The sequence below is a fragment of the Cicer arietinum genome, chromosome 5 (genome assembly GCF_000331145.2).
Source record: "Cicer arietinum cultivar CDC Frontier isolate Library 1 chromosome 5, Cicar.CDCFrontier_v2.0, whole genome shotgun sequence".
Taxonomy (NCBI): domain Eukaryota; kingdom Viridiplantae; phylum Streptophyta; class Magnoliopsida; order Fabales; family Fabaceae; genus Cicer; species Cicer arietinum.
The window spans coordinates 34290087-34304996 of record NC_021164.2 but is presented as its reverse complement, the minus strand read 5'-3'; the positions used below and the strand labels follow the sequence as shown (position 1 = coordinate 34304996).

Here is a 14910-nt window from a genome sequence, read left to right as displayed (position 1 = left end):
AATAAAAATAAATGACCAAAACGAATATTAAGTAAAAAATAAAAGACAAAAATTATATTTAAGCCATATATAACCGACAAGGTAGTAGTATAATAAAAAAAATAGTTCATATAATCATATCATTTAAAAACACTGTATAAATGAAAATTAGATTAAATTGCACTTTTTGTCACTTCAATTTTGTGTAGTTTCACTTTAGTCTCTTAAATTTTATTTGTTTTATTTTGATCCTTTAAGTTATAAACATTAAATATTTTAATCTCTTAAATTATCTTTCGTTCAATTTTAATATCTTAAATTACAAATATTAAACACTTTAATCCCTTAAATTACAAACATATACTTTGTCTAACATTGTAACTTAAGGGACTAAAATATTTAATTTGTTTAACTTAAGTGACTAAAATGAAATAAAAACTTAAAAGAACAAAGTAAAATTTAAAAATAACATAAGAGACCAAAAGTGTATCTTATGCTAATTTTTTTTTAAATGTCAATCAAAAAGGAAAAGAGGAACTATTTTGTATCCAATAAACAAAAGGGCCCAGATTCTTATCACATTAACTACTAGACTCTTGGATATATACATATTAAAAATAGAAAATAGGAAAGGTAGTAGAAAAGTTATAAAAAAACAAAAATTTGTGTCTAGTTCAATAATCCCCTAAAAAATTACAGAGTGACACATTAAAAATAAAAATACATCAACATGGTCACATTTTATGCATAGCATAGCCAATTATCTTCTCAATCTTACCAAAGCATAATCATCATCACCATGCTTGAAAACATAGATATTGAAAAGGGAAAGAATAAACTAGTATATAAAAGTTTAAGCCCACCATGACTATTATCTGAATTGGTTCCAATTCCAGATGGGCCCATACCATTGCCAATGCCTCCCAATACTCCACCAGTGGAAGGGTTTCCCATGGTTGGTGTGGTTGTGCTAGTGCCTGTAGTACTATTTATGAAAATGAATCAAAAGTCAAATAATTACCAACCACACCCAAATGCAAAAAAGTGCATCTAAAATAAAATACAGAATCACAAAGACAACATGTAATACGTGCTTTGATTGATACTGTGTTTAGCACACTTTTTTTTATAATCGAGTTTAGCACAATTTTCGTGTGCGACTATCATTTTGATAAAGATTATACTTTTGAGATTAAAAAATTTAATATGTTAGCATAGTTTTCTCAAAATCACCATAATTCCACATACATAGTATTTGAAAATATCGTGGAAAAGACTTGACACATACCAACATCAATATTTTGATATAAAATTTCTACAATGTATAAAATACATTCAATTTCAGTGTTTAAATTCTGAAGAGAGAAATAGAATTAGTTTTAAATCGCAAACCCTATAAAATGAGTTAGTTGGTGTTTGGAGTTTATACCAACATCGATATTTTGATATAAAATTTCTACAATGTATAAAATACATTCAATTTCAGTGTTTAAATTCTGAAGAGAGAAATAGAATTAGTTTTAAATCGCAAACCCTATAAAATGAGTTAGTTGGTGTTTGGAGTTTATTATTAGACGAGGTAGAAACCGTAACATTAGATATTTCAAAATACAGGGTAGTTTTTTATTTATTTATTTACTGAAATTACCTCATGATTTTATTAATTTAATAAAATAATTAAAAACAAAGTATTTATATAAGCAAATAAAATTTATTGACATATGGGCTTATCATTTAACAGACTAATTAATACAAAGCAACTAAAGCCCAAGAATTTAAACTAACTAATAACAATTATCAAACAATAAATATATTTTATGGAATATAAATTAAATAATTTCATCATAATTTTTCAAAATTAATTTACTCTACTTTTTTTAAGTAATAACTTTGTCTACTACGAAATGATTTTAACAAAAATATAGATTGCAGTTAATTATTGAATGATTTTATTAATTTTACCTCTAAATTTAGATTTGAACAGAAGTTATAAACTAAAAAAAACCTTTTTCGTTCGATTGAAAAATCATACCGTATTAATTATTTCACTTTAAACTCAATTATAATCAAATTATTATACAAAATATGATTTGCATCCACAATTTAATTTTAGAAGATCCTCGATGCACAATTGTATAGTCCAATCACTTTGAAAAACTGAAAAATATATTTATGAATTGTTTCATAAATTATGATTTTGTTACGTGGAAACTACTATTTTAGTCATTAAAAGTACATGACGTTGTCATTTTGATATGTAACTTAGTAAAAAATTCATATTAATCGATCATCAAAAGGTCACTCAGATTATTTTTAATGTTACAATGATATTAAACTATTTTGACAGTAAATAATATCTTTTAGAGATTTTTATGATATTATATTATTTAGAGACTATTTTAATAATTAGAAAACTAATATGAATTTTTTACTAAGTAAAAAACCAACATGACAAAATCCGATACTTTCATAAACTAAAATTGTAGATTATGTATTTTGTTACACAGTTTGACTAAGATTTCATAGAAACAGAAAAGACATAAATTTTGTTAGTAGCATGGCACATTGGTTTGGTACAATGGATTGTAGGCCTAAAATAAAATTTGAAAATAAGTATTGTTAAGAGACATGGATAGAATATCAGATATCTGCTTTTAATAGTAAGTCAGAGACCATTTCTTGTTAGCCTAAACTAAATTTTGAAAATAAATACTATTAAAGTTTAATATATGACCATACATTCTTGGTATAAATAGTTTTACATAGATAATATTAATCTTAATTATATATATAGTTATTATACTACTTTTCTCTATTATTAATAAAATCCATTTTACATCCATTAATAATAAACAAAATGACTCAGCTATTATATTAGATACTACATCCTAAAAAAACACCATCTACGAAAACATGAAATAAGTAGAAATGTAAACTTAGGAAAGAAAAATTATATTTCCACAAAACTTAGATCTTTATTTCTCAATGAAAATTTAGAGTTGGAAAATGATGTTTTAGTTTAAGAAAGGAAAACTTTTAAAAATTATTGAATATTTATAAAAATATTTATATTTGTCTATTTCAAATGATATTAGCGAGAATAATGACTAAACTTAGTTATATTTAATTTTTATTTTTTATATTTTATATTTTTGAGAGTTAATGGTACTAGCCTCGATAACATGGGTCTTGGACCGATCCCATGGCATTGTGTGACTTGCTTCCATTCAACGATCTTTTCTATCTCCTCAAAATATATTAGAATGGTTTTGTTTTCATACCTCTACACATTGCTATTCATGTTATTGACCCATGATTAGTCTGTTTTTCATGGAATTTTTTTCTGCTGATTTAAATTAATTTTTTTAAGTAAAAAAATATTGTCATATATTTTTTTTTTCTTCAGATGATCCATAACGCGAACGAGAAAAATAGTGACATTTAAGTTTTCTTAAAATAGTATAAAGACAATGTATTAAGTGATATATTTTATACTTAAAGTTTTCATTTCTCTACCTCTTGATCGATAAATTTGGTTACCTATGGATCGACCGATTTTTCGAATCCACATCCGATAGTAACAATCTACGCAAAACCATCTCACATCACTTACTCATACTCAATCCTACGATTCCACTCATTTTGCAAAAGTAATAAAATTGGTCGGGATAGCCCAACCAACTCAATTCTACCTTGCAATTTTTTTCAAATTTCCCATGTTATTGTTTTCACTTTGAACTATTTTCATTTCTTCAAATTTTTTAAAATACACAGTAAATAGTAGGGGTGTATAAAAGACGGGTTAAATTGGATTTGATAAAGAAGACCTCAGATTAAATCCAAGAAGAGACGTCATATAGTACTTCTTAAATTTTTTAGAAAAAACAATTAAACATAATAAATTCATAATAAGTTAGATATGGTTACCACTTGTCAATTTATTCAAGAGTAACTTATAATATTGTTTTACAAACTATAAATGACTAAGTTAGTAATTAATGTTTTTAGAGAAGGTGGCTCAATAATAACGTAAAGTAATAGCAAACAATAATCAGTTGTTCTTAAATTAATTCGGGACAGGACGGGTAACCCAAACTCGATCCTTTTTCTACCTTATCATTGTCTTGTCCTTATTTTTTTAGGACCATGTCAGACTTGTCCATTGCTTACGGGATAAGGCAGGTTCGTGGGACGAACCAAGTCTTGTACACCCCTAGTAAATAGTGAGTTTTCAGAAAATAATTCTATACAAGTCAAATTTTAATTTCTTTTTTTTTGAAATTCATTACTTGTATGTGATGGTTGTGAGTTTTTTGTTTTTAGTAAAATGAGATTGAGTTGATTTTATAGTAAATTTTGAAGATTTTCTCCTTAAACTAAAAACAAAAGTTTTCTAATTTTATTTTATTTTATTTTTAAAATAACACGTGACTAAACAATGGACGTCAACGTCACTCTAACAATTACGAATCATCGACAATCGACTACTTTTTTTGACCACAACCACTACCACTACTACTGACCATTTGCCACGATCACGATTAACCACCTACATTCGACAACTCTTGACCCCCATTTATGACTATTACCACTCTCTACCACCTTGACCACCATCAATTAAACTTCAACCAACATCTCCGACTGCTGACCACCTTTGCCAATTGCTGGTCACCTTCGATTTAGATGTTTCTTTCAAAATTTTAGGAGAAATTTTTTATGTTTGAGCAACAAAAATATCAGAATAGTATATTTTTAATGATGTCAGTCACGTCACTAGCAAAATATGCGTGTATTTGCATGGATAGCTTGTCGTTGGGTACTATATTAAGTTGACATTAATATATTAAAATATTTATAAATTTATTATAAAATATTATTAAGATTTAAGTAGTACTATTTAAATATAGTGTTTTCTTTTATACATCTAAGAAAAATATTTATATATATATACTCTCAACTAGGTTGGGTGTAATCCTCAATAATGGATTCTTACTTATTAAAAAAAATTACTACTAATATAATATTAAAAAGTAAGAAAAAAAGCGTGATTTGCAAAAATAAAATGAAAAAAATAATAAAAAAAGTACGAAAGAAGAAAAATAGAAAATAAAAAGAATACTATATAGACATTTGTAAACATTCTTTTATTTTAATAAATATATATAAGTTACATTTTAAGATAAATATTTTGTTTTCTAGATATATAATAATGAATATTAATAAATAGATTTGGTTTTGTGGTCTTGAAGAGGATATAGCGAATGGATATGAGAATGTTATGAGCTGAATTCTGTTTTATAATAAAAAATTAATAATTAACTATTAATATTAGTTATCTAAAAATAAAATAAAAAAATTAATAGGCGCACGATGAGTATGTGACTTCATCATGCAATTATGACATTGTGGTAAAAAAAGTAAAAGGAGGTTGTCCCTACAATCGACCACATGGCTAAGAATAAATGCATATTATAAATTAAAGCAATGTTGATATGAAAAGGTACGGTGGAGTTTATAAAAATAGTTATGTATAATTGATATGGGTACCACTATGCGATAGATGTGTGTCCACAAAAAAAAAATAATTCACTGTAATTAATACTAATAGATTTATATTGATTTTTAATTGCAAAATTAATTTTAATTAAAAATGAATTTAAGATAAAATATTAGATACATTTAAAAAAAAATAAGTTAAGAAAAAATGGAAACAGACAAAAATGATAAGTTATAATTTCTAGGCTAAATTACATTTGTGGTCCCTTAACTTAATTTCAGGTAAAGTTTTAGTCTTTTATTTTTTTTTTCTCCCGATTTAGTCCTTTATTCCTAACAATATCAAATAAAGTATGAACATATGAGTTTATTTAAAGATTTGCGTTACGAATTTGATGAAATTTGTATTATATTGAAGAATATAATTAATTTTATGAGTTTTGATTGGTTTTTTTTTGAATTTTTGTACAAAAAAGGATAACATTGTTGAAATTTTAAAACATAAAATATCAAATTGTCACTTAAAATTAAAATAAAGGACCAAGTCGAGAAAAAAAAGATAAATGACTAAAACGTTATCTGAAATTAAATTAAGGGACATATAATTTAGCCTAATTTCTATTAGTAACACAAATAAATTATATGAAAAAAGTCATTATTTCACTGTAAAACCCTCATATGGCTGATGTCATTAGATTTCTCTAAAATCAATAAATTATTTTAAAAAATAAAATAAATTATATTAATAATCAATTAATAAATTAATAACTAATATTATACTTATTTTTATAATCAATCATAAATAATTATAATATCAACTATTAATTTATTAATTTTATTTATTTTTTATTTTATAGAAATTAAAGTTATCGATGATTCACAGTCCAAGTATTGGTATATAAAACATAAAATTTTGATTTTACTAAAATTCAACACTTAGAATAAAAACTATCCACTACTTATAATAATGTAATAATAAATAATTTAATATATGTTAAATAAATTTAAATATTTGAGTTGAGCTTAACACAATCTTATAAAATTAAATTAAATTGTAAGATAATCACTTAGTATTATCTAATCTCCCATGTGGGACTCTTAATTAACGCTAATAACATTATGCACGCTTATCAAGCTGCGAATATGCCAAAAGCAAACACAATACATTCTTTTCTCTCCCATTTCATCACGAAAGTGAAACTTTTGTGGACAAAAATAATTCTAAGTTACACATCCATTTTTTTATAAGCAATTATACATCCAATTATCACGGTCTCCATTATGAGATTATTAGAGGTAAAGTCACACGCCACTACACTAGTATATATGCATGAACTAGAAAAGTGTTATAGACTAGACAAAAAGATATCCATATAAAACCTTAGGCATAATAAGCAAATTAAAATTAAACTAAACAAAAAAGGTTAAATCCAAAGTGGAGAAGAATCCGATTCCACGCTTAAAAAGAACAAAGATGATGAATTTCAAAGGAGGTTCAAAATGCATACCTGGCGCTTGCAGGGTACAAACAACCTGTAGTGCCTGCACACAAAAAATGCAGGGTAAGAATTTTGATTTATAAATTTTTTGGGCTAAAACATGGATTTGTCCAGAAATTTTGATTTGTATCAAGGTGAAATTTAATCAATTTTACAACTACTGGCTGAGCTTTCGATAATGGCTTAATTTTAAATAAAGTTCTATTTTTTATTTATTTTAAATTCACTTTATAATTAGGTCATTCGACCAGCCGAATATCCCCAGAATTTTGACTGTTTGAACCAATTATAAGACTGAACTCTGATTCGAATGCGCTAACAGTAACCAATTTATTGACATCGACACTTTAATTAATTAATTTTTCCAAGTATATCCAACTATCGTGTTGGTATCCATAATTCATATAGCTAACAATCCAACTTGGCATCCCTAAATAGAAGTAACTTAACTAAATAAATAACTACTATTTCTTGCCTTTAAAAACAAGATTTTCTTAAGGTTTTTGTGTCCTTTTTTTAAAATTCTTTTCAATTTAATAAGTGTATTAATGACTTTTTTTTTATTATCTGCTCCTTATTATTTCTTATTATGTTACATCTTTTTCTATAATATATAATAAATATTATAATAAAAATATAAATCAATTATTTATCTTCAAAAGATAAACTAATAAAATAATTTAATTCATGTGATTTTATCAAAAGAATCACCTTTGGCCCAAGTCATCAAAAGTGAAACAAACCAAACAAAAACAAAATGTTTCTGTTCACTTGTTGTGGCTAGCTAATATTCTTCAAGAAATTAACATAAGTCAAAACAAAGTAGGAAAAAGGAAAAAGTGGGTTTATAGAGAATTTACTAGGATCTGAGGCAGTAACTGTGGCTGTTCCAGCAAATTCACATGACCCTTGAGTTTGTCCCTTCCTTTGGAAATAACTGTTAACTGCATAATTACAGTGAGCTTTAACAGTGTTGGGTTGAAAACAAGGCCCATTTTGTTTTATAGGATTACAATCAGCACCAGCTCCACAAGCATAATCTAATGTTTTTTGAAGTATTGTTTCACTTCCATCCTTGCAAACACACCAAGAGCCACCTTTCACATTCCACAAAATTTAAAAAGTTTAATTTAAAAAAAATATGAAAGAAAAAAAATTAAATGACTCACATTAAGATTAATTAGTGTATAAAATAAAAATAAATAAATAAATAAGGAAAAATAAATAAATAATTTATGCAATACCAATTTTAGAATGACATGCATTAGGATTAATTAGTTCACAAAGCATTTTTTTTTAATTCAAAACAAGAATAAAATATGATAAATAAATTTTAGAAAGACACACACACTAGGATTGATTAGTGCACGAAAAAAACGTTTAATCCAAAACTAGAAAAAACAAATAATATATGCAAAATAAATATAGATTGATACACGCATTAGGACTAAGTATTGCACACACAAAAAAAATTAATAAAAAAAGTATATGAAAAACAAATTTTAAAATGACATACACATTAGGATTAAATAGTGCACAAAAAGGTTTAATTATTTTTTTTGACACAAAGTTTAATCTTAAAAAAAAGAAAAAGATAAAAAAAATAGATTTTTTATACACATTAGGATGAATTAGTGCAAACAAGGAGGCAGGACACAGAGATCTAAAATATATAAAAAGGGAAAATATAACCCATGGTTAAACAAAAATAGAAAAATAATTTTTGTAAAGGTTTTTAGTGAAAAGAAGATAAAATGTTGGGGTAAAAAAATTCATACTTGAGGAGCCACTGAAGGCCAAAAGAAGGAGTGCAAGAGTGAGAAGAGCCATTTTAGTTAGAAGCAGAAATAAGTTAGAAGGGGTTGTTTTGAAGAGGTGGTAGTGGTACCCGTTGTTCCAAAAGAAGAGAAAGAGAAAGAAAAAGAAAAAGAGAGTGGTGAATGGTTGGTGCGTGACACTGTGTGATCAGAAGATGATTAGAATTTAGAACTGGGAACCGAACAAGGACAATATACCAAATATTTCTATTGATGTATAGTATCAGTAACACATTTTATAATAAACATTTTTTAATACATTTCTTTTGATTGATTGATTACAAAATAAATAGAGAATAGAAAAATTTATAAAATTGAGAAATATTATTTGCACCACAAAAATAGGCTTTTTTATTTTTCTTTTTTTAGTTGTTTAATTTATGAGTGTTTTAATTAGTTTTTTTTGTTTGTTTTAGTTTATTTAATTTATTTCAATAATTAAATAATTAGTTATGTAATTGATTATCTTAAAAAAATTATTTAATTAATTAATGATATTAAATATTGAAAATGAAGAATATAATTGGACATTTAATATGATTTTTATTACATTAATTTGGTGCTTCGCTACATAAATTACTAATTGACGATATATTAATCTCCTATATAGTGTCTAGTCCTACACCGTGATGTTCGATGAATATGACGTGAGTGATGTGGAGTTGGATTTCCTTCCTCAACAAGGACACGTGATTCGTTTTGCTGCACATTCTCATTTAGGACGACATGCATTGAAGAACTAGGACATGCTTGGGTAGAAAACGACTGAACACCAAATGCGTACAAGTTATTAATATAATGAATATTCGACTCGGGTGTACCTAGGTCTACCCCAAATAAATTACTCACAAAATTATCGTCGCTAGAATATAGAGATTGTTGACAATCATATTGTTGGATTGACTTCCTGTTCAAACTGTTGTTGCGTAGGGGTGAAAGAAAATGAATTGCGGTATGACTTTGACACTTCATATCCAATAGTAATAGTGGGTATCGATTGGCGAGCTCTATTACATCTTTGATGAGGGGACTACTCGGTCGGTCTACTGGAACCAACGTTTGGCTCTTCTGCAACATCACATCATGGGTCCCACACTAGTTGTGGAACTGATAGGTCAAGATTGAAGTTGTGTGTAAGCCGTACCGTACGATAGTGACTTCGGTGTTCGTTCTAAACTTGAATCCATGCAGCATGCTTGTCTTTCCGGTTTTCTATGTGATTCCCTTGCATATCTTGATAGTGAAATGTATCCATATTTTTAGGATCCTTTGGTATTTTATGCAAAATTCTAAACTATAGTTTGACTCTATTTGTTTGATGTCACTCTGCAATTGAGAAACAAATCAAAGCAATTTTGGCAGTCCATATAATTGAGTCCTTATATGCTTCATGTGGTATGACACTTTCAAGATCCCTATAAGGCATCCATGTGAAATGGAGAAAATAAGAGGCATGTTAGAAAAGCGACACGATTATAAGTAGTACAAATTTTGTTGAAGAATAAATTTTTTAACTTAATATTGTTGCATGTAATCAATCTTTGATCTATAATTGACAAGGTCATTGTATGGAGTTTCAAAATAGATTAGTCCCTCGCCAACCCATCTAGTAAAAAATATAAAATTATTATTTAGCATGTTTAGTACACTTAGTATATTGCGTTAGTATGGAAAATGTTTTACCGATTTGCTAGTAGAAATGATGTATCTCTAGTGCAATATGGGGCAATGAACGACATGCGATACCCAAGAATGAGAGAACAATGTACATCCACCCATACATGCATAAGATGGTGCAGTTGCACGAAAAATTTGTCTATATAAGTTTTCCAAACAGGTCGAACCTCAACTATATAATCGAACACGTTGAAGATGTTTCAACAGGGGGAGGTACATCAATGAACTCTATTACAAGATTTTTAGGGATTACCAAACCCTCAATCAAGTGCAATAGTATGCTTTACAATGTTTTTGTACATGGTCAATGGTTGAATTATCTAGAATATGAGCAATGGTCAGAAATCCAACTTCCTATAAGTAGCTAGGGAACTATAATTTCATTTGGTTCCTCCATTTTGAAGTGGTGGTGACACTCAATCAAGTTATGCATATAAAATAAAATAAATATTTCACTTATAAGATGATGATTAAGAACAAGTATACAATTGATTATTAGAATCACTTACCATCTCAATGACATCTCTAGACATGTGGAGATACTAGTTTCTTAACAAAGCCACGAAGCCTGTATGCTGTAGGAATAAATGAATACACAAATTTTACTTAATTGTGAATATGAGAGCTCTAAAGTGTGTGTGAATATATTATGAAGACAATATGTATTTATAGAAAAATCAAATATTGTGCTAAATGTTAGAATCAAATTGGTTTGAAGAACTGTAACCCTTGTTTTGATTATAACAAAAATTATTTTTCGGGAACAATTTAAAGCACTAATGTTTTATTTAAGTGTGGAGTTCCCTGATCACATAATTTTAAATGACTTTACACTGCATCCTCTGATGTTTGGACAAGTTAAAAGAACAATAAGACTTTTCTCTAAAATTCGTATTTTTAGTCCGATGAACGCACTCGTCAAATGCATTTCTAGTGATTCTTTTATTTTTATTTTATTTTATTTTTTTATATATAAACAATGCTTTGATTATTCTAGCTCTAATAACTATGACAAACATTTGATCATCTGGATCTAATGGGAAGTGAACGCTATGATAAAAAGTCAACACTCTAATACTAGTCAATGCTATAATAAAAAGTTAACACTATGATAGAAAGTCAATGTTTTGATAGAAAGTAAACACTTTGAAGAAGTCAAATTTGTTTATCCTCTCCTCAACATCTTGAATCTGTTATCTTCCTGAAGATCTGTGTGACATATTCTGGTCATGATAACCTTGTATCTTCATGTCTTCGTATCAAGATACACATAATCAATCACAAGGATAAATTTGGACAAGCTTTAATAGTGAGTTAATCTATGAAGATTTAAAACATAACATTATGATACATATTGATTTCTTACAATCATGACGATGGTCAAAAACCCTAATAACCCTAAGGTTTTTCTATAAAAGAGACGTGCAATCCTCATTGAAAAACAACAACAACAACAATACTACAAAAAGCATGATACATCCTTCTTTGCACTCTTGTTCTTAACCTTATTATTTTTCAAAGTGCTAAGAGATATTTTTACTTTATGAGAGTATAGCTTTGTAAAAACACTTTTGTAAGAGTTATTCAGAAAACCCATAAACGCTATTTGTTTGTAATCTAGTCCAGTAGTAGTTGTATCCCTCAATGACTTGGCTGTAATAAGCTAGAAGGTTGAAAATACTTGAACAAAGTTAGGTTGACTAGTTAGTGTTCAATGGATGTGTGATCCAGTTGAAGAATAATGGATTAAATCGTTCAAGTATATGTTGATGATATCATTTTTGGATCAACAAATGAAAAAATGTGTGAAAGCTTTTCAAAACTTATGCAAAGTGAATTTGAAATGAGCATGATGAGAGAATTAAGGTACTTTCTCGGTTTACAAATTAAACAATATGAAAACGGCATTTTTATTTGTCAAGAAAAGCACATCAAAGATCTGTTGGTTAAATACAAAATGAATGAATCAAAAATCATGACCACTCCTATGAATCCATCTTCTTCTTTAGAAAAAGATGAAAATGACAATGCTGTTTCTGAGAAAGAGTATCGAGGAATGATCGACTCTCTGCTATATTTAAATGCTAGTAGGCCTGATATAGTGTTTGCAGTAGGATTATGTGCTCGATTTCAATCAGCACCAAAAGAATCCCATTTAACAGCAGTAAAACGCATATTTAGATATCTTGTTGGAACCACTAATCTTGGTCTTTGGTATAGAAAGGGTTCACATTTTGATCTTATAGCATACTATGGTGCTGATTATGCCGGAGATAAAATTGAAAGAAAAAGCACAAGTGGAGCATGTCAATTCTTAGGCGAAGCATTAATCAGCTGGTCTTGTAGAAAACAAAACACACTAGCTTTGTCAACAACAGAGGCCGAATATGTTTCACCAGCAAACTGTTGCTCACAGGTTTTGTGGATTAAAAATCAAATTCAGGATTACTCTGTAAGTTATTCCAGTATTCCAATTTATTGTGATAATACGAGTGCGATAAATTTATCTAAAAATCCCATTCAGCATTCTAGATCAAAACATATTGAAATAAAACATCACTTTATTCGTGATCATGTAAATAAGAAATATATTGAATTAATCTTTGTTGATACTCAAAATCAACTTGCTGACATTTTTACAAAGCCTCTTGTCGAGGATAGCTTCAATTTGATCAAAGAAAAATTGAAAATCATGAAAAATCCAGAAAATTCTGGATAAATTCTTCTTTTGCAGAAAACGGAGAACGTTTATCAGTCTCTGTTTCACGAGCATCATTCTCTATTCTGAAAAACCAGCATTCTCTATCTGAGTCATCACTTTCCCTCTCAAAACCAAAAAGGCAAATCTTGGCATTTAATACATGTGTCTCTCTGTCTGAAGATAGAGTGTTGACACAAGCTTTATAGCCCCCAAAATTCTTTTCCTCCTTCCCTAGGTTGACAACAACTAGTCAGAAAATAATCATTATTTTCTTTTCCTCTTCTCAAGTCAGAAAAGCAGTTTCTCTTTTCAACCTTTTCACCTTTTTTCCCCCAAAATCTGCATCTAAATACCAGCCTTCTCCTTCATCTTTCTCATTCTAAACTCACTTACTCACAAACAAAAATGGCGCGAACCAAACAATCAGCACACAAAAATGTTTCTCCCTTCTCACCACCCTCTTCATCCCGTTCATCTGATTCTGTGGAACGTTCACCTTCTCCACCACCTCGACCAACACCAACACACACCTCCTCTGATTCAACCTCTTCTGACAACAACCAAGAAATCTTCAATCCCAATCCTCTGTCTACTATTCTTCCACCACTATACACTCGTCCCACACCAAACCTTGCTCAAGTTCCTCCACATTTGCATAACCAAACCATTCCTCAACGGCGTTCAATGAGGGTTCAATCTAGAATTGGAACCTCAAAACCATCAAACCTAAAACCACATTACTTCATCATCTCAGATTCTGAGACTGATGATTCTTCTCCTCCAACATCAGCAAGGGCACCAACAAACACCAAACCTACCACATCATCAAAATCAACCTTCTCCTATGAACCCTCACAATCAACTCCCCCAAACCAAAAACGGAGATTGATAAATGAAATCGTCTCCCCTCTCACTAAACAAACTGAACCCCCTTCTCAAAACAAACAAAAAATGAAAACAAAAAATGCCATGACAATTGCGCAATTCCTTGCTCGAAAGAATTTCCCAAACCCTCAAAGGAGAAAAACCCTTTCTCCAAAACAAAACCTCAAACACTGTCTACCCACCTCTCCAGAACATTCTCCACAATGTTCCCCACCCCAACCTCAAGATCATTCTCCAATTCTGGAACGTTCTCCTGTTCAAACTCCCTTTTCTCTTCCATCACAAGAACGTTCTCCAAATCAAGAATGTTTTCCTGTTCACACAGTCTCTCCTCCAGAAACCACTTCACATCCACAACCTTCCCCATCAACACACGCCAAACATTCTCCCACTCCATAACGTTCCTCTACCTCCACCTCTTCTGAATCTGAACCATCCCCACCACCTAAAAAATCCAAACAAAATACTCCACCTCTGATTCCTCCCAACAAAACCAAACTCTTCAAAAACAAATGGGCTCAACGCCTAGTTGGGATCAGACGAGTTTTTGTCTTTGACAAACTCATTATTGAAGGCAATGCTGTCCAGCATCACACAGATGCTATTGGCTGGACCTCATTCCTGCAAACGTCTGAATGCTACTATCCTGATGTTGTCCGAGCATTCTACTGCAATGCAAAGACTTTCGCTGACAAATCCCTGATTATTTCCATGATAAAAGGAGTAGAGATCAAACTAATCCCGGACATTCTGGCTTCCATACTTCAGTTGCCCACAGAAAGCCCATCTGTGTTTGGCAATAACTGGTAGTCAACTTTGAATCTTCAAAAGACTGAAGTACTGTTTGATCTGTTTC

At 29.3% G+C, this 14910-nt stretch overlaps 1 protein-coding gene across 2 annotated transcripts; it reads right to left on the bottom strand.

Annotated features, from left to right (window-relative positions):
- Positions 1–506: 506 nt before the first annotated feature.
- On the bottom strand, positions 507–8981 carry LOC101493309 (PLASMODESMATA CALLOSE-BINDING PROTEIN 1-like). 2 transcript variants are annotated; one of them, XM_004516323.4, is made up of 4 exons: positions 8753–8980; positions 7835–8071; positions 6984–7017; positions 507–964 (listed from the first exon to the last, which is right to left on the bottom strand). In XM_004516323.4, exons 1-4 carry the CDS (start codon positions 8802–8804, stop codon positions 754–756), a joined length of 534 nt encoding a protein of 177 aa, XP_004516380.1. In that variant the 5' UTR covers positions 8805–8980; the 3' UTR covers positions 507–753. The 2 variants fall into 2 exon arrangements, with proteins under 2 accessions (XP_004516380.1, XP_012567588.1); XM_012712134.3 differs by having other exon boundaries at positions 817–956; positions 8753–8981.
- Between the last annotated feature and the right edge of the window lie 5929 nt (positions 8982–14910).

What these genes read in the sequence shown, in the direction of transcription:
- LOC101493309 (XM_004516323.4), bottom strand. Translation starts at nt 8,804, where the DNA reads ATGGCTCTTCTCACTCTTGCACTCCTTCTTTTGGCCTTCAGTGGCTCC. An exon ending in AGTTACTGCCTCAGATCCTA is followed by an intron (nt 7,018 to 7,834) that starts GTAAATTCTCTA and finishes TTTTGTGTGCAG; the next exon opens with GCACTACAGGTTGTTTGTAC. An exon ending in TTGTACCCTGCAAGCGCCAG is followed by an intron (nt 965 to 6,983) that starts GTATGCATTTTG and finishes TTTCATAAATAG; the next exon opens with TACTACAGGCACTAGCACAA.